This window comes from Colletotrichum chrysophilum (genome assembly GCF_026319265.1).
Source record: "Colletotrichum chrysophilum strain AFK26 chromosome Unknown scaffold_16, whole genome shotgun sequence".
Taxonomy (NCBI): domain Eukaryota; kingdom Fungi; phylum Ascomycota; class Sordariomycetes; order Glomerellales; family Glomerellaceae; genus Colletotrichum; species Colletotrichum chrysophilum.
In genome coordinates, this window is record NW_026517303.1 from 184,192 (window position 1) to 203,175 (window position 18,984).

An 18,984-nucleotide genomic window follows, 5' to 3' on the forward strand; every position below is an offset into this window, starting at 1 on the left:
TATTGACCAACGCATCCCCAATGAGTGGTGTAGACACACAGCAGTGGCCGCTAAGGAGACGAAAAAGCCAATGAGCGGTGGGGTGAAGCCCTTGACTGACGTCGACGTCGGTCAGATCCAGTGACCGCACACCCCCAGGTTGTGTAGCAGGTCATCCGGAACGACGCCAGCTTTCGTGCCGGACCGGGGGCCTTTGAAAGCGCCTTCTCTGCGGACGGGTTCCTTGCATGAAGGAAAAAGGACATCCGACGGCCTGGGGATTGGAAGACAAAAGCCCGCGGGTCCACTGCCGAATCTCCCAGGGCGGTCCCGACCTGCAACAGGAAGTTCGGAGCTCGAGGGGCTGAGACCGCAAGGAGGCAACTGCCTTAAAGCGCAAGGGCTGGGTTTCCATGGAGGGGTTTGGTGGCGTCTGGCTCGTGGGTGGATGCCATCGACTGTCCTGATCCGTGCAACCAGATCGACAGCGGCATCCATCGTCTGAATTTGATTGGGATGCCGCATCACGACGATCTTCTCTGTGCGCAGTCATTCCCGTACGACCGTGTAACTGATCGTTCTTCGGCAAGTGAGTGTGCAGTGCGCAGCGGCGCAGACGAGGGCAGCTGCTGTCATTCATGCTCCAGGATCACGACCAACGAACGGCCCGGACCAGTTCGGCCAAATCCAGCCAGGGTGAGAGACACAACTCGCGCCCACAGGCAGGATATCCTTGTTCGGCAATGCTCGAACGTGTCTGGGCTGTCTGGTTCTGGCAGTTGGGGCTCAGCGTTCTCGCCAACACCCATCCGTCGGTTATCTGTCCGGCTGGTTTCTGACAGGTCCTTTCCTTAAAGCCACGCCAACGTCGAGTCCAAGTGCTGCACTGCGCAAAGCAGCTGGCTGGCTCAGAGTCGAAGCTTGCACGCACGAGCGACGGGTTTTCCTTTGTGTATCGGGAGTGGATTCAATCATGGGGATAAGAAAAATAGCATCATGCCAAGTCCATGTTGCTTCTTGTCAGACCTCGGGAACCTCGGTTGTCTGATGTGTCTGAGTTCCGAAGACGATGGGATGATTCAGATCTTGTTTGATCGACGACGACTTCATGGGACGACAACACCACGCAGACTCGCGGCGGCTCTGCCAGCAGCATCGACCAGGACAACAACAACTAAAAAATGCGGGGTTTGTGGAACTGTCCGGCAGCTTTGGACGGTCGTATCTTAGCGCTATCATCGGCTACAGAGGGCATCCCCGTTGCACATCATGCCAGATCGACTCCTGCAAGCCGAGGAGGACACGACACGGCGCAGGCAGGTAGGTGGTGGCGCACCATGGTCGACAATTCTCTCGTCGTCAGATCCAGTTCGTCCCAACTCTCAGATGATGCCACGGCGTCCAGAGCGCTGCGTTCTTTGGACGACTTTCAGGTCGCTGCTGGGGTCGCATGACTTGGCCCTGTTCCTGTAGACGAGCAGCCCGGACCAGGCTGTATCTCACCGCTGTGGATGTGGATAGAGCAAGCATCAACTCTGTATCAAAAAGGCCCAAGCGGTATCGCGGGGCTGATTGAAGGTGCGAGCCGATAGTGCAATCAACACTTTGTTGCTCCTCTTCAGATGCGCTCCTCCAAACGGCTCTTTACGAAAAGTGCAGATACTCTTAATCGGGATGCTCCAACAATAAAGATAGAGTTGTGTTGGCAGACGCCGGCAGCGTTGGCTCCATCCCACCATCTGCGCATCCCGCAAGGCACGGCACTTTTTGCAGCGTTGCATGATCGGATGATCTTGCCAACGCTTCGAGTCGAAGCAAGGACCAGGCAGTTCAAGCAGTTACCATGTAGCTGGAAACTGCTCGGCATCCGTGTCGCGGCCCGCTAGGCCTGCAACCGTTGACTGCAACGAGGACGACGAAGTTGATGCATGCATGACAGAAAGCGAGATGAAAGGGTCACTCAAAGCACCAGTCACGAGGCCAAAGCAAAAGGGCAACCGACAGGCGCCCGTCGACCCCAAAGTCCAGGCCTTCAACTCTGCCAACGCTCTTGGTGCTCTTACCCCTGGACCAGCGTCTAGACACTTTTTTTTTTTTTTTTTTTTTTCGGGCGGTTCAGAGGGCGGGGGGTCCACGGACTTCCATGCCTTCGACTTCTTGGGGCCACGAACGTGGTGAGGTTGCAACCCGCCGTCGGTAGCCCATCTTTGCTGGACTGGGCATGGGCTAGACGGGTTCCTAGGAATAAGAGACGATACTGAGGGCACATATAGGCCCAAGACAAGGCGAATGTGCCATCAGACTTTCCAGAAAGAATCATACGCATCGGGCAACACTGGCACTGGCGTAGAGTTCGTCGTCGAAGTTTATTTTGCAGACTTCTCATTCAACAGATCCACAGCAGTCAGAAGAGACTTCTTTTCGAAACCAACATCTCCTATCAGGCCCACCTCACCAAAGTACACCTCGGAAGCAAGCCGACGGTCAAGACAGCTTCTTCTTTGCGAAGGTCTCTGCAAAAAATAGACCCTGTGGCAACAATTAACGTCTGCTCTGCGCAATGACAGTCTCAGGGCCGTTGCTTTTCGTCCCATGTCAGTGCTTGGACATGCAAGCCAGGGTCCGCAAGACTGACAGGTTACAGCAGGGATGGATGCAAAGGTGGTGCGGCGCGACCCTCAACGGCCGCCCATCATTGACCCGACTCGGGAGTCGAGAGAAGACATCACGAGTTGAGACTGCGAGAGCCGCCCAGCAGAAAAGATGCCAACGGCTGCAGCGCCAGTGAGATGAAGAGAGACGGCCACATCCCCGCCCTGTCGCCTGGTGGTTGCATACGTCTCATTCAAAACGGGTATCCACCAATATCGACCTTGCTGAGGTGAATGAGCGGGTGCTCTCTGTGCCTGGATTATCTGCAGCGCAGCGTGCAGTGTCATTTCGCCCTCCGCTCTGTTGTCTGGAGTTGGCCACCCCTCAACGCAACCCTGTCTGCCCAGACCTACCACACCCACCCTTCCACACTTCCTGGCCCCCCGTCGTGATGGGACAGGGGTTTGAGGAAAGGGCCGCTCTCAGGCAAGTTGACGGCGTGTAGCCCCGTGCTTTCCTAGCACACTCCAAGAGCTCGCAAGATGAGCATGGGGTGTAAGATGGGGTGAGATGGAAATGTGACAACGACGAGCCAATCGTCACGCCGGCCGCCTTAGATGAGACGATGGATACCCAGCGCCTGTTATTCGACACTCGTGGTGCCTACCTACGAATGCCTACCTTGCCTAGGGTTGGGTTCACCGGCTGGCTCGCCTTGGGAGGCGTGCGTGCTTCCTGATGTGCAACACAGACGACGGATCGTGCAAGGGGCTCAAGAACGATCGAAGAATGGGTTCTGGTCCCAACCCTTCCGTCATACCTGGCGCTTATCAGGTCGACGTATTGCCCAGACAGAAAATCCGGAGCGGAAGGGGTCGCCAGAGAAGGCCTGGGAGAGAAGACCGCACGCTGTTCCGAGCGAGCGCTTCTCAGCATGCGGTTTCAGGCTCTTTGCGGGGGACCGAGAAAGTCGTCTATCCGGATTTGCCTTTCCTCTTTTACCTCATTTCCAGGATCACCACAACAAGATCTGGTACCTGCAGTAGCAGCAGTCTCTTTCACTTTCGTCTGATTGCTTCTCTCTCCCCTCCTCTCCCCACCTCCCTCCTCTTCTTCCCCTTGTCACTCGTTGCCGTGCTGTCTTTTGGGTCGACTACTCTGGCTGAGACCTCACTTCTCTGCTCTCTTCGTCTCTCTCACATTTCGGGGCGCAAGACCAAGCCGGGCAACATTCGATTCCTACGTGGACTGTAGCAGCAGCAGCAGGTTAGTCTGGTACTGGTTCTCAGGAATCATATCCGGTCGCCTTCGACGAGCCTTGCAACCTTTACCAACCCTTTGAAAATCTCACTTCGGCATCCTCCAATGACCGACGGACTGCTACGAGCCCCTCGCCACCTCTTGAAATCTATGCGATTCTTCCTATAAACGAGACTCTCTCCCCAACAACTGCCATCCCACCAGCTCAGCACGAAGCAGCAACCCAAGGTGCGTGTACTACTTCAGCTTGACCCGGCTAGGGTTTATACACGTTATATCGTCGAATTGAGCTTTACCTCCTTACTTCGCAACGCCAACGATCCGACACAACGAGAGAGAAGCGGTAAAAGGTTGAGCGAATAAAACGACTTCTGTCTGTTTTCTGAGACACAGCTGCCCAGCCCCCACGCCCAGTTGTCAACAAGCGGCCAGGCCATCATACAATCAGTACGCCGTTGCTTAGCGCGGACACATTCGACTAATAAGCTGAGACTGCCATCTGGTGGCGCTGGAAGGATACAGCCGTCTGCCGCGGTCCATTCGGCTTCGAACACAACTCCTCCAGCTGCGTGCTGTTAGTTAGGCACTCCCTGGATGCAGCTGGGAGCCAAGGTATGGGAATTGCCGTCACTACTCAGCCCTTCTGCAGTAGCCCTATTGCCTATCGTCTCATTGAGTCTCCTGGGCTTTTCACCCTCTTCCGTCATCCTAGTCCCCGTCATCCTAGCCTCCGGGCTCCGCTGGCCGGAGTCTCTCATTTTTCTTCCTCCCGCGTTGAGGTGAACAGAATCCTGACCAAGACCGTTCAGGCTTTAGAGGTCCAGAAAGAGTTGAAGTCTGGGTGGCAGGGGTGATTTGAGAGTCCAGGGCCGGGCCCATGATCATCGGACTCGGAAGGTATTTGTTGACTACCACATCAAGAACACGCGAGAGAGATCCCTGACACCTCTGGCGTTGACGGCCCGCCCGATAGATCAGGTACATCTCTCGTCACCACGCCGATTACGCACCCAAAAACTTGGATGCCCAAGTAACGTCGGTCGGTACCTTGGTGGTCCAGACAGGTTCCATGTTCCGAGAGGCAAAAAAATACATCAGTTGTTGGCCAGGATCAGCAGCAAGAACGGGTACGTGCCTTTTCATCATTCTTCTCCCCTGCTTGGGATTCGCCTCGCATCTCTTTGCCCTGGTGCTCTCGCTCTTTTCTCTTTTTGTGGTTGATGTCAGTCAACTTCTCGACGCCGTATACCGGACCGAACACGCTCCTAGGGTTGTATCAAAAAAATCTCATTGTACCAAAAAAATCTCATTGTACCTTTTACCTCGCAGCTGGCATCTTCCGGGCCCCTTGCTCGACCACCTCGCCCTACTCCCAGTGCGTACACGACCGCCTCGTGTATAAGACTTCGAGCCCAACGACTCGAATACACACACACACACACACAACTGCCGCATCTGCTGCATCTGTCTGCAGTAAACGTCGAGATACCCTGGCAGACCTCGCCCTCCTTCTGGGGCCCCTTCTTTCGCTTTCTGAGCTTGGGTTGCAATCAGCCCACGGCAAGAGAAATAAGTTGGGGAGCCGACCCAATTTTGACGCCGGTCACCTCACAGAAAAACTTCCAACTTTGGTACTCCATCCTGCCAGTGCCGCACTCGCAGCCAGGCTCGACCCTTTCACTCATCTCGATTGGCCCGTTGCCATCTTCGCTTCTTGCCCCCGTCCCGTGTCCGCATTGGCCCTGCGCCCGCGTTATTGCACGAGGAGGCGCTTGCCGGCCGCGAAGCTTGGTTTCCCTTTTCCGACGTCCATTTGTTGATGCTTCCCCATCAATCCCTTGTTGTGGAGGGAACAGACATCTCGCCTGTCACTTTGTACTCTCAGGGGTTACCATAACAACGTCGTCTTGATCGTCTGTTGCAAGTCACAATCGCTGCCGACATCGTCAAAGGAGGAGACTGCATCTCTGCTCTTCGGGATTCCGTCCTGGCTCTTCTGTCTCTACCGTCGTCCGAAGTTGCATCATCACCATATGTCACAGCAACCCCGCGGACCCTGACTTCGACATTGCTAAAGGACCATCAGCTTCGTGGCATCATTGGACGTGGGCGGCAGATGGTCTCCATCATGTCCTACCAGTATCCTCCCCTACCCAACACTCCCGAGGTGGACATGTCTCACCCCGGGTACGCGCCCGGCTACAGCGCGCCGGCTCCGGGTCCTCCGATGATGGTCCCGAGATCCCACGATCAATCAATCAAGGAGCGCGAGGAATCCTTTCCACAGGCGAGTCTGAAGTTGAAACGTTCGAGGACTAAGCCTAATGTCAGACCGCGGCAGGCCAACATCCCCGACCCAAGCCAGGCTGCGTTGGCGAACGACAAGAAGAGAAACAAGCTAGGTTACCATCGAACCTCGGTAGCTTGTGGTAAGTGCTTGTCTCTGGCCGTTCCGGTCCTCGCTGGACGGTGGCAGACCCGGGGAAACACGCTGACGATGCTCGACAAGGACACTGTCGTCGACGGAAGATCCGTTGCATCCCCTCGCCTTCCGACACCCTGGGTAGATGTATCAACTGCATCAGACTGAAGAAGGAGTGCAGCTTCTATCCCGTAGACCAGCCACCGGCACCGCAGTCGACAGAGGCGCGGCCAAAGGCGCCATCCCGAGCTTCGACAGGGCCCAAGGTCACGTCTGCGTCTTCGTCCCCGGCTATGGCTCCTGGCCAGTCGCCGGACATGTCCCAATACCAGCAGTATCGGCACGTGGCGATGCCTCCAGCAAACATGGCCCCGCCCGCAATGAGACCGGCGGGCGTCGAAGGGGGTAAGCTGATGCGCTTGATTGAAAGCTGAGGAGTTGCTAACAGCGTAATAGTACCCTCTGGCGCGTCCTCGTCCTCTCGTTCGTTTGACTTTCAGGGTCAGCAAATGGCAAATTGGATGCCGCATGACGCGGCTTCCGGCGCTGCAAAGCCTTCTAACCTGAACGAGACGTGGACGTCGTACCCGCAGGAGTCGCCAATCACGCCGTCCTTTTCGCCGTACACTCCTCAAGGGCCTGGCCCTGCCGGATGGGGGACAGCCATCAACACCGATCCTAACATTCGCGACGAGATGAACTGGACCTCTTTTGTACCAGCCGGCTCGGTGCCGTTCCCCGGCCAAGCCCAGATGCCGAACCAGTTCGCCGGCATGCCTCAAGGCCGCTCCTTTGGAAGGAAATCATCGACCATGTCGATGGACATGTACTCAACCCCGCTTGCCACTTCCGTGGCCGGTTTTGACCCGCAAGGCGCGTCTCTGTCCGCCGGCGCAGTGCCACCCGCGGGTTACGGATCTTGGGAGCAGCCGTATACCTACACCAAGTCGAGCGAGGGAGGATACGAATGGAGCTATGACGACAGCCGCGAGCAGTAAGCTCTGACGTGAAGACAAGGTCTTGTCGACGAAGCCAGTTCTCGCCCTCCCCGGAGACTACGGAAGGATCACTAGACTTTACAAGTCAGCTATATAACAACAGAAGCGGAGGAAAACAGGAAGCATTTGCATTTAACGGACCATTTTTGAAATTCAAAAGATACCCGCAACCGCTTTGAAAGCGGCGTCATGCAGCCCGGCGCAGTAACGGAAGCAGCATTTGAGCGACTTCGATTCTTTCATTGGGAGGAAAAGGAGAGAGCAGAGGTTCAAAAAAAGGGACTGAGGAGCTTGTATCCAAATTCAGCAAGGCGAGGACGTTTTTGAACGAAAGGATATTGGGGGGATTTTGAGAAACGACGCGGCCTTGCGACACAACCCCTGAAGGAGGAAGTGCATTTTGTCTGGTTCAGAGGCCCAAGCTTGACGAGGCCTGCAACACGGGGGTCACACGAGACGCCAAGTTATGGATCCTCGGGGCAATCGACGGCGCGAACCAGAGAATCATCATGTGTGCTTCTGGTCAGTTCGATTACAAACAGCTTATACGCAGAGGATGGGACGCGGCCTGCCGTTGCTGTTGCTGTCGTTGCTAACCATGACTTTCTGCGGTCTGGCTGGACAGTTTGACACGTCTACGCTCTGGGCCGATGCGATTTTTCTGTCGGAAGTCAAAGACATACGAGCAAGGGACGTCAAATTTGGGTGTGTGAACACAGGCGCGGAGGCGGAGTGGGTGGGGCCGCAAGGGAGGATGGTGCCGGAAACCCGGTTCACGGACGGAGCGCCGCTTCCCACGACGGCGCATAGTCGTGGTAGTGTCAACTCCACCTCCTGGCCTCGGCGATGACCATCAGCGACTACATAATCAGCGCGATCGTTAGGATGAGGTGCAGTTGGATGGAAGGAAGTACTGGTGGGAAAGGTTAAAAAAAAGGGGGAGCAGCATTTGGGGGGTACACACGCATTCCGGAGGGTTCTGACGACGGCTTCATGTTCGATTCTTCATTCTTTTTGCTTTCTTTCCTCGTTTTCTTCGATTCGTATCCTCTCTTTCACACCATTGCCCCCGCACTCGTTTATTTTTCCCTCCCATTCTCCGTCACACCCCCTTTACGATTATGTAGATTTGACGCTTCTGATTGATGAGCCCTTCAAAAACCCACATCACTTCCCCCAGACATGTTTAGGTAGTTGATTTGTTTTCTCTATGAATAGACCATCTCCTCGAGCGTACTGCTTTCTGCGATGGATGGCTCCTTGTGTTGATATACCGCTGAAAGTAACATGTATGACTCGGCGTCCTCCATGGCACCCTGAAGTGGTCGTGTACTATATCAAAGCCCGCGATGTCCGGCATGAACTCTTCGTCAGCCCAGTGTCATTGCCTTGGGCCGTATGTGAATAGCTTTTGATATTTCAAACACAGATGCCCTGGAATGATCGTACGCGATGCACCGAGATGCTGCCTGGCGATAACTTGGAGACGGCAACGTAGCAGATAGCAGACGACCTTTTTCAGCTGCCTCCTTGGGAGCCCTCTCGGTGGCCCAGCTATCGTCGCGGCTTTCAACCTGGTCAGGATCCCGAAAGCGTTGGCTCGGTCGTCGGGGTCTGGCGTTTCGAGACACGAACTGCTGCCGTGTCGTTGCCGTGCTTAGTTGTACCGGGTCCTGCCATCTCAACTCGATGAGGCCCCGTCCTAGTCTCCATGGTGACGAGCACCGACTCCGTCCGTCCAACGTCCTCCGCACTGCCTGTGCAATCCCTATGCTCTCCCATCCCATACCAAAACTAGGTCACTGCACCAGCTGCCACGTGAGGACCAACAGCGTCACGTACGCCGCCAGACTGAGCACGGTGAGCAGGGCGACGCTGTTGCCCGAGGTGCGGAACTTGCGGACGACGGAGACGGAGCCGTCGGCGTCCTCCTTGGGGGAGGTGAAGAACTGGCGGTTGCCCTCGTGGCGGCGGTAGATTGCGACGAGCATGACGGCGGCGCCGTAGACGGCGAAGAGGGCGCCGATGGCGTAGAACTCGGACGTGAAGATCTTGAGGATGATGAGGGCGAAGGAGAACTGCGAGAGGGCGGTGCGCATGTAGGCGCCCTCAAAGGTCCGCTGGGCGGCGCGGATCTCGACGAGTCTGGGGATGGTTAGACAGATGCTGGCAGACGTTAATGACGGAGGCTTACTCTTCGGCGGTCAAGATGACCGACCGTGCCCTGTGAAGGCGCAGATGAAGATGGTCTTGAGGGTTTGGCTGCGGCGTGTAAGCATCGAAGGCGAATGGTCACCACTTGAGTGGATTCCGAATGATACGAACCTGGAACATGTTGAGTTGGATGAGAGGTTCAAAAGGCAATCAAGTGTTTTTGCAATCCGATCAGTCCGACGCACAGAGATCGTCTTTAAAAAGGTGAAGCCCACGATGAGGGAAGGCAGTTATGAACATCCCCAGAGTCGACGATCACGAACGGCGGGTTTAGAGTTTCCTGGCAGGTGATCTCGGCCGCTGCTTGGCTCGCCGATGGTGTCGGGGATGCATCAGGTGCGGCTGATTAGATAAGGCAATAGCCGTGGCGGCAGCCAATGGCCGATGCTCATGTGGAGCAGCAGGGAGTACTAGAAGCATTCATCGCAGAGTCTCTGCCATTGCGTGCATGGCATGGCATGGCGTCGTGCATTTGTCTACTGTCGCAAGTGCTATCTGTCTTGCTCCCGCCCCAGGCCTGCATCGCATGGCTCACTCAGCTCGAGGGTCTGTGGTGGACTCTGACAGATGCAAAGATCTTGGCAATCCAACGCCGCAGCGCTTCATTGGCGCTGCCGGCTGACGGTTGCTAGATACGTTCGCGCTGCCATGTTCGGGTAGTGCACCGGTCCGGTCGGCGAGAGGTAATTCGTCAACAGGATGATCAGGTCGCCCATTTGGCTTTCAACCTCGAGCAATGTGACGCAATCAGGGCAAGTGAATGTCTCTGTCCACTGGTGCCAACAGAAACCCTTTGGTTCAGCTGGTAGTCGCCGGGGCTCGTTACATCGGCGATCTCGAGTGGTTTCCTCGCCTCTCCTCTTCTCGCACCTGTTTGACAGTGGTGCATCTTGACGACATCTGCCGGAATGCAATGCCCACGATGGCCGGGCCTGTGCCGCAGCGGCACACCGCAAATCGGGACTTCGGGGTCGGTGTGGCGCTGCGCAGCCTCCATGGTGCTTGTTCTGTGCCGTGGTCGGCGAGGTGCACCGCCCGGTCTTCCTTGTCCTTGAGGAACTGCTTGAGTGGTCGCCCAGGGTTCCCGACGTCGATAAAATAACCCGAGTGCCATCACCGCACCGCAGCTTGCGGCTGTGCTTAATGGTGCCAGACCCCCACAGATAGATATCCGTCCCTGGCGTCCGATGCGGCGCGACGTTTGCCATGTTTCGTGGATGCGAGAGCGATGACATGACCACGAGAGCGACGCGAAGAAACGCTTTGCTAGCAACGGTTCCAGCGCTGCAACAGTCAACGTGCCGCACCTGTCAGCCACAGCTCCGCGGGGATGCTATCCCGGAGCAGGGGCCGGACAATGACATCAACCGCTGCAGGTCTGACTGACGATCGCCAGGAGGTTCTCGAGGTCAAACATTGCGACGTCCAAGGAAGAAAGGGACGGGTCGAAATGTGAATCAGCCGGATATGGAAGTGTGCCTCTCGGTGAGCACAGGCTGACCGGAGCACGACCTGAGAGATTAAGCAGCATGCAGCAAACACCAAACCAAGCATCAAGCATCAAGCTCTCGAGGGTCGAGGGATGCGGCAGTGGCTGCTTTCTGTAACGTGCTGCGTGGGTGACCAAGGGCGTGTCTGTGTCTGTCTGCCCTGGGGCTGAGGAGAAAGCCCAGCGGGTGCATCAGAAAACGCCTCGCTCGTCGAAGGAAAAGTGGAAGAAGTGCAGCTGGGCGTGACATCCATGGAGGTTAGGTAGTCGGATACCTCGGTTCACAGCGAGGAAGCGGTGGGCGGCGGAGGTTCCTTCCAATCTGAGCCCGCCCGGCCCCCATTCCGCCCTACGGCCAAGTGTGCCTGTGGCTGCTGCTACTTGCTAGGTACATAGTGGCTGCGTCCTCCACTCACAGCGGTCCCTTGATTTAGGGGACCCACTATGCGGGGCGTCGTGCTGCGAGAGGCCCCGCGGAACGAACAAGACTTGGACTAAAATGCGAAGGGTAAGGGAAAGCGAGAGGACGTACTGCGGTAGACGGGAAAGAGGGGGGAAGCTTTTCGGGGGTCCAGCGAAGAAACACGCAGCAGCGCCAAATAAGGTACGGGGCCACTGTAGTGTAGGATTACCTTACGCAGTAGGTGTGCAGGTGGTGCTCCCTCGTACCTTGTGTCGGGTGGTTCGCATTTGCTTGCATTCCACTGGACGGATGCCTTGCAGCAAGGCAGCCAGAGGAACCCCTCAGCATCGACGTATGGTCCTTTCTAGTGTAAGATGCGCCGTCTGGCCAGTGGCTATCAGATGCTTTTCGTCAGATGTCTCTCAACTCTGCTCTATTAGCATTTGCTTCCTGTGAGAATGCACATGCCTCCTCGCGGCGGTTGAGGTTTCGGCTGAACGACTGGTCTGAACCCTCGACTGGTCGTCCATGACGATGGCTGTAGATGGTATAGACAGCCCGAACAAGCCAGGAACCTTATGGGACCTGGACCTGGACTGGGCCTGACTACGGCCTGCTGCCCCCTCTTCAACTGTAACCGCATCTCGTCGAGCAGAGGGCGGCGTTGTGGCGGCGCATTACCGCCTCGGTGGGCTGCGCATCCCGACCAGGATGTTGCCGCCCACACTCGACACGAAATCCGACCGAGACAACTCGATGTGGGATGGGATGGGATGGGATGGGATGGGAGCTCTCCTACGCAGTCCCAAGGTATGTAGTAGCTAGCTGAATCTGAACACAGGCAGCAGGACGGCCAGAGAGACAAGACAACCCAGAGACAAGCAGGTGATGGCACTAGACTAGGCAGACTGGACAGCAGCCCTAGACAGGCCCCGTCCCGTCCATCTCCATGTCTCTGCTGTCCAACGGCAAGGTACCTCAGGTAGATACTTGCTACTGCCATACTGGTGACGTTGGTTTGGCCTGCAGCAGAGGTACGCTTGACGTGCTGTGCTGTTCTATGCAGCACAGAAAACAAGCCGCCGACCTTAACTTTACGAACCTACTTGCTTTAGGTAGATACTTTAGCCACACCTCACTTGGCTTCCGCTCCCTTGGATCAGCTACCTGTGCAGCCGTACCTCGGGCAGGTACCTCCCAAGTCCCGCGTCCCACCCCCAACCTTCCAACCACACAGCACTCGTCCCTTTCGTCCCATCGTCCATCACTTGGGCATCTTCCTCTCTCTCACTCTCCCACCACCCTCTCCCCTCCTTCAGATCTGTCTGTCTCCAAGGCTTGTCGACTCTGCCACAATCAGTCCGATGCCACGACCTTAGGCTCTCTCCCACGCGCCTCGCCTCGTTTTCCAGTCTCTGCATGAAATCATCGAGTCTCGTCTAGCTTCTACCGCGCCCCGGACACTGGATTTCGAGCCTCTTTAAACATACAGATCGCGGATAATCAGTCGCATATCCCACTCCCGTCATCCCGCTCCGCGCTCCCTGCTGGACGTTCGAACCCCCGCCAAAACCACCATCCTCCGGTCCACCAGTCTCCATTTTGGACATCTCCCTTTTTGCGACCACCAACATCAGAAGAGCGTGAGCGCATCGCCAGAAGCCGCCATTACGGTCGCACCAGCACACGCTGTTGGCACTGCTGATCGTTAGGCCCATTCCGACCCTTGCTGCTTGTCCCCGGTTCTTGGTGCGGCGGCGCGCACAAAAGACATCAGCCAGCAGAATAAGCGCTGGTCAAAAGACGCCGCCAACCCACCTCTCTCTGGACCACCCTACCGCCGCCCCTCCACCACGGAACACATTTCTTGTGGCTTTCTCCCCCAGCCTGCCGAGGGCCAGACGTTTTTCTCCCAGAAACAACATCTTCCTCAAGCGCAGCCTTGATCTCGTCGGATTAACGCACATTTATTTGCCTCAAAAGTTGGCTAGCTTCACCATTTGATGAGGCCTGCACGACGCTGCCTCACTGTGCTTGCCAACACTCGCTTCGACCTGCCGTGTGTCGTGTAGCTCCTACAGCTTCTACTCTACGCAAGAACATGACATAGTATTCCCCAAGCATCGAGAGCAAACCTGCCTCAGCCTTGGACTCCAGTCACTTGACCAATTTCCAAGACTGGCCAACGCTTTGAACAATACCTAGATACTCTCCATCCACCGCCGTCCGCTGTTGCGCGCGCCCGGCTCAATCATCAGTCACCATGACTTCGACTTACGCCGTTCCAGCCTCGTTCCACGACGAGCAGGCGAACGAACCCCGCAACCCCTCCCCGCCGACAGGAGTCGATCAGCGCCGATTGACTGCCACCTCCTCGTTTGACCCGAATCACCTCTCGCCTGCGTCGCAACTCCAGAGCAGCTCCGTGTCGCCCAACTACAACGACACCCCGGCCGAGTCCATCTCAACCTACAGCCAGTACCACAGCGACTACACCAGTGACATGGATGACTCCCTCGACCCCTTTTTCGGCGTCGACTTCAACGCAACAGAGCCCGGCACGCCCTCGTTCCTTGGCCCGGAGAGCAGGACCGACAGTTTCGGCCAGAACGCCATCGCCCAGAGCTTCAGTGAGGCCCGGAAGCGCAACGGAATCCTGGAGGCCAACTCGTATCCCTTCACCCCCGAACAAACTGCTTCGCTCCACACCACGTCCCCGGGAAGCGACCGCAGGACGATTGCCAAGTCCGTGCCCGACCGCCTCCCGACTTCTATCTCACCTCAGGAGCTCCAGAGACCTTTCCAGGCGCCGTCTTTCGCCCCCTACGCGGTGCAGCAGCCTGTGCCCACCCTCCAGCCGACGCCCGACCCCAGCGGCAGCGGCCGTTCCAGCGAGGACGGGGCCGTGCCGTCCCCGGCCATGGCCGCCGCCCAGAGCCCGCGAGTCACCGTCTCCATGTGGGGCAAGGACGACGCCGAGCCTGTGCAGTCGATCGAGCGCACCTTCACCCCGGACGACGAGAACTCGTCGACGGCGCGCGGCGGCGGCATCAGCTCTGCGGGGGACCTGATTTCTTCGCAGGAGCATGCGCCATCGCGGCGCTCATCTCTCAGCCGCCGGGGCCTGGATCCCGACAACAGGCCGTCAGTCGAGGTCGCCAGCGTCAATGAGATGGTGACCCGCGGCGAGATTGAGAAAAAGAACCAGGAGGTTAACCAGTGGCTTAACAAGTCCGTCGCTCCGCCTCCGCCTCAGGAGACCGTGCAGGCCAGTCCCAAAGACGTGGCCGAGGATGAACGTCTGAACAGGCCCATTGACCTCGGTGACCAGACCGAGAATCGCCAGCAGTCGGGACAGACCTACTTTACCGGTGGAGGCGGCGAGATGACAGCCACAGACTTGCACATAATGCGCCAAAACAGAGTCTGGGGCGACGCGCCGACAATCCAACAGATCAGTGGACCCAGCACAGATAGGTATCAACCCGAGTCGTCACAAGCTGCCATCGCCCGCTTCAACAGGATGTGCATGGACAACGAGTCCATCGTCTCTAAGGCGGCCACGTGGGGCACCCGCCGCCGAAACTCCCTGCCCAGTCTACACGACGTGGACACCGAGAATGTCACGAGCGGCAGCTTATTGAAGAAGTTGTCCATCAGCAGGGGCGAGGGCGGCCGGAGACCGAGCATCCTGAAAGAGCTGCGCGGCATTGTTCGCCGGCCGAGCGCCACGTTCAAACGGTCGAGGAGCATCCACGAGGACGAGCCCAATAGGGCTGAGGCGTCGCCCCCCGAGAAACGGGAGAGCTTGCCCAGCCTCATGCCAGGCCGCACCGGCAGCTGGGGCACCAAGAAGGCGCCGACACCGAGCATCAACACCGCTCTGATCTCCATGGGCGGCACCGTGGCCTCCATCGGGACGACCCATGCCAGGACCGGCTCGATCAGTGCCACGCCCATCACGTCGCCCAAGAGCCCCTTTGGCGGACTGCAGGTCAGGAATACGCTGCGACGACCAAGGAGCAAGTCCGACCTGCCCAAGGGAAGCAGTGGCAGTGGCGAGACACACTCCAACCTCGTGGGCATGTGGAGGAAGACAGGCGGTCCGCCGGTGGCTAACCTCGCAAAGACTTCATCCACCAACCTCGACCTGGATGATGACGATGACGACGATGATGATTTTGAGGAGGGCGAGGGCAACTCCGAGTCTGGCAAGCTGATTGACAGCATCACGCCAAACTTTGCAGGATTTCAGCAGCACATTCTGAGTCTGAATCCGGACCTGGCCGACAACCACAACTTCCTCGTCGACCGAATCGCCCACCAGCAGGTTGTTCGGTACAAGACGCTCCTCAACGCCAGGGTCAAGCACCTCGGCATTGGGGCAGCCTGCACGAGCGGCAATCTCTGCCAGGCCCGTGGCGGTCGGCCCGTCCTCCTCGACCAGCGGGGTGACCTCCGCGAGCTCGACCCGTTGTCCACCGGCCTTGACTCCGGAGACGGGGACTCGACACCCATCGAGGGTGCCATTACCAAAGACAGCTTCCCCCAGGACATTCCCATGCCGCCCACCCAGTCTCTGCCGGCCGAGTTCGAATGTCAACTGTGCTTTGCGCTGAAGAAACCAAAGAAGCCGTCTGACTGGACCAAGCACGTCCACGAAGACGTGCAGCCATTCACCTGCACCTGGGACAGATGCAGAGACCCCAAGATCTTCAAGCGCAAGGCCGACTGGGTGCGCCACGAGAACGAGGGGCACCGCCACCTAGAATGGTGGACCTGCGACGTCGAGGACTGCCGCCATACATGCTACCGTCGCGATAACTTTTTGCAGCATCTTGTCCGCGAACACAAGTTCACCGAGCCCAAGAACAAGACGAAGGCGGCCATCAAACGGGCCGGTGGCATGGACCCGACGTGGCAGAAGGTGGAGCAGTGTCGCCATGAAACGACCAAGAAGCCCCAGGAGGAGGCGTGCCGGTTCTGCGGGAAGCAGTTCCCGTCGTGGAAGAAGCTCACGGTTCACCTGGCCAAGCACATGGAGCACATCAGCCTGCCCATCCTCCGGCTTGTCGCGGCCAAGGAGCTGGAGCCGGACACGATCATCAGCCCCGTGCAAGACCCGCCCCCGAGGACCATCTTCCCAGATCCCTTGAGCGCCACCTCGGCCGTCAAGACCGAGCCGTCTCAGCCGCAGGGCTTCATGAACCCGTACCAGCAAAACATGATGCCAAACAGCGGGTTCCAGTCCATGGATCAGTTTGGCTATGCGACGGGCAACGCCGGCAACTCTTTTGACTACATGTATGGCACACAGTACACGAACAATGGCCAGTCGATGGGCGGCCACAACATGCTGGGGGTCAGCCAACCCGTCAACCGTGGGTTCAACCAGCAATACCAGAATGCCAACAACATGGGCCTCTCTGGTAGCTTTATGGGCGCACAACAGTTTGGGTCAATGGCGCCCGACACTGAGCCCTTTCCCTCCCTGGATCAGAATGCCTTGGGATTACAGCAGCCCTCGCAGATGGGCTCCCAGATGACCTATGATGGGCTCATGGGACAAAACAGCATCAACAAGACCCAGTACGGCTCTCAGGGGTCGATTTCACCGTACTCACACTCGCCCCTCCAAGGCGGCGGTGGTTTCTATCCTCCCCAGTGAGGTGTGATTTGTCGAGAGCATATCCCGTCTTCAGATTGGCGCGTATTATGGATACCCCTCTTACCTTGTGTATTGTTATGTCGACTACAGAGCTGCTCAGGCAAGCTTGGTGTTTGGAAGGGTGAAATCTTTTTTTGAAATTTTGACGAAATATCTATCACGGCCGACACAAGGTGGGAGTGGCGAGGCGTCCACGAGTGAAATAGTAAACCGGATATGACGTGTTTTATCTACCAGCAGCGAGTGCTGTTGTTGGCCAGGACTCGAGTGGTCTGCTACGTTGTTCGGGCACTGGCCGATGTTGGGCAGGTGGTGACGAGATGAGGCCGCCGAGGAACATAGACAGCGGACTGATTCGAGTGGGCGGGAAATTATCATTCTTTCTCTTTGATAATGTAAAAAGCCCGGATAGACAAACCATACGCACTACGCAAAGCAAGCCTACCTGTTGTTATCTGATGGCAGTGCACGCACGCGATGTGACATGTTGCGTGAGATGGGACCGACCTCCCCCCTTGGGTCCACCAGAGAAGCATTTTTAGCACCCGTCAGTCCAATTTTCCAGAAGGGCCGACGAATGGACGAGAATCGATCTGGCGAGGGTGGGTGATTTGCGCCCAGCTGCCGAAGCGAGCCGGATCCCCGAGGAGTTATCGAGACGGACGCAGGCCGTTGGACGGATGGCAGAGAACGAACCAGGTTTTTGGGTGGATGGACCACAGATTACCAAGGCAAGAAGACGCAAGACCAAAAGCAAAAAAAGCGTGTTGCAATTCGCAAATGATGGAGAAGGGGTGGTGGGATGGGGATGGCGAGGACCCGCTTCATACGAGGCGCAATGCCTCCCCACCCGCCCCGGTTCACTGCTCGCTGTTCCTGAGCAGCTGCCAGCGCGTCGTGGGTTGTGGATAAGTGGTTAATGACGGGACGGACGGCGGGCTGGCGGGCGGCGGGCACAGGTGGATGATCCCCGATGCTGTCTTGTGCACGCAAGACGGAAGATGGCGGGGGGCTGTTGCATATCTCTGTTGCGGGAAGGAGATGGGAGGAGACGGACGGAGACGGGGGACGGAGGTTATTCTGGATCTGGTGCCTGATTGTCGGTATCGTGCATGGAAGCGTGCGTGAGGTAGAGAGGTGTTGGTGGGAGGTCCTTGTTAGAGGGCGTCGGTCTGGATTTCTTGATGGGGAAGGCATGGGCGGTTCATGGGCATGGATTTTGTGACGACGAGGAGGGCTTTGGACGGTGCAGAGTTGTGATGTGTGATGTGATGTCTCTCTCTTCTTGGGTTGAGCTGCGAGCTGAGACATTGTGTCTTGCCTTGCAGCTCGGCCCGGCCGGTTAGACGCCAGGACCGAGGGGGCGTGAACATTCCTAGGAGAAGCAACGGACAAGGCCTCCTTTGCAGATGGGCGAGGGAAAAGAAAGGCGGAAGATCAGGGCATTGTTGGGACGCGTTTCTGGCGCAGCAGGTATAGAATGCCGGAGGGGGATTATGACGAATGGGAGGTATATTGAGGTTCTTGTTAATGTGCTCTGCGCCGTCATTTGACACCGTGAGGTGAGTAGCGTGTCCCGAGGGGTCGGAGCACGGGGATGGCAATGGAGGCATGATGCATGTTTGGATGGGGAGGCAGCCAGTGACGGATGTTTCTTTTACAGTTTTGTGTTTCCCCGTGGGATAACTGTAGATACGGTAAAGTCTCTGGTTTTGTGACTACGCAGCAGTGAGAAGCACTCTGCATATACGAGAGGTTACCTAGGGGGTTGAAGCACACGGCGTTGAACCAAGGTTTCTGGCGTTTTGTTTCTGGTGATCGACCTGCGGTAGGGTGACAGTGGCATGACGGACAAACACTGAGACAGACACATTCCTCGGGATGGCAACCGTGAGGCACGCACGACGTTGCCGACTGGCGAGACCATGACGGCGGGCTGGGGAAGGGAGGGGAGCCTCT

General features: G+C 57.3%; 3 protein-coding genes across 3 annotated transcripts; 2 read left to right on the top strand and 1 right to left on the bottom strand.

The window, feature by feature from the left end:
- Nucleotides 1-5,959: 5,959 nt before the first annotated feature.
- On the top strand, nt 5,960-7,251 carry COL26b_003021 (uncharacterized protein; the record flags this gene model as incomplete). The annotated part of the gene is made up of 3 exons (XM_053175926.1): nt 5,960-6,260; nt 6,341-6,658; nt 6,710-7,251. 3 exons carry the CDS (start codon nt 5,960-5,962, stop codon nt 7,249-7,251), a joined length of 1,161 nt encoding a protein of 386 aa, XP_053040093.1.
- A 1,799-nt stretch (nt 7,252-9,050) lies between these two features.
- Nucleotides 9,051-9,585, bottom strand: COL26b_003022 (uncharacterized protein; the record flags this gene model as incomplete). Its single annotated transcript, XM_053175927.1, has 3 exons — nt 9,051-9,396; nt 9,446-9,513; nt 9,577-9,585. 3 exons carry the CDS (start codon nt 9,583-9,585, stop codon nt 9,051-9,053), a joined length of 423 nt encoding a protein of 140 aa, XP_053040094.1.
- A 4,035-nt stretch (nt 9,586-13,620) lies between these two features.
- Nucleotides 13,621-17,025, top strand: COL26b_003023 (uncharacterized protein; the record flags this gene model as incomplete). Its single annotated transcript, XM_053175928.1, has 1 exon — nt 13,621-17,025. One exon carries the CDS (start codon nt 13,621-13,623, stop codon nt 17,023-17,025), a length of 3,405 nt encoding a protein of 1,134 aa, XP_053040095.1.
- Nucleotides 17,026-18,984: the final 1,959 nt, after the last annotated feature.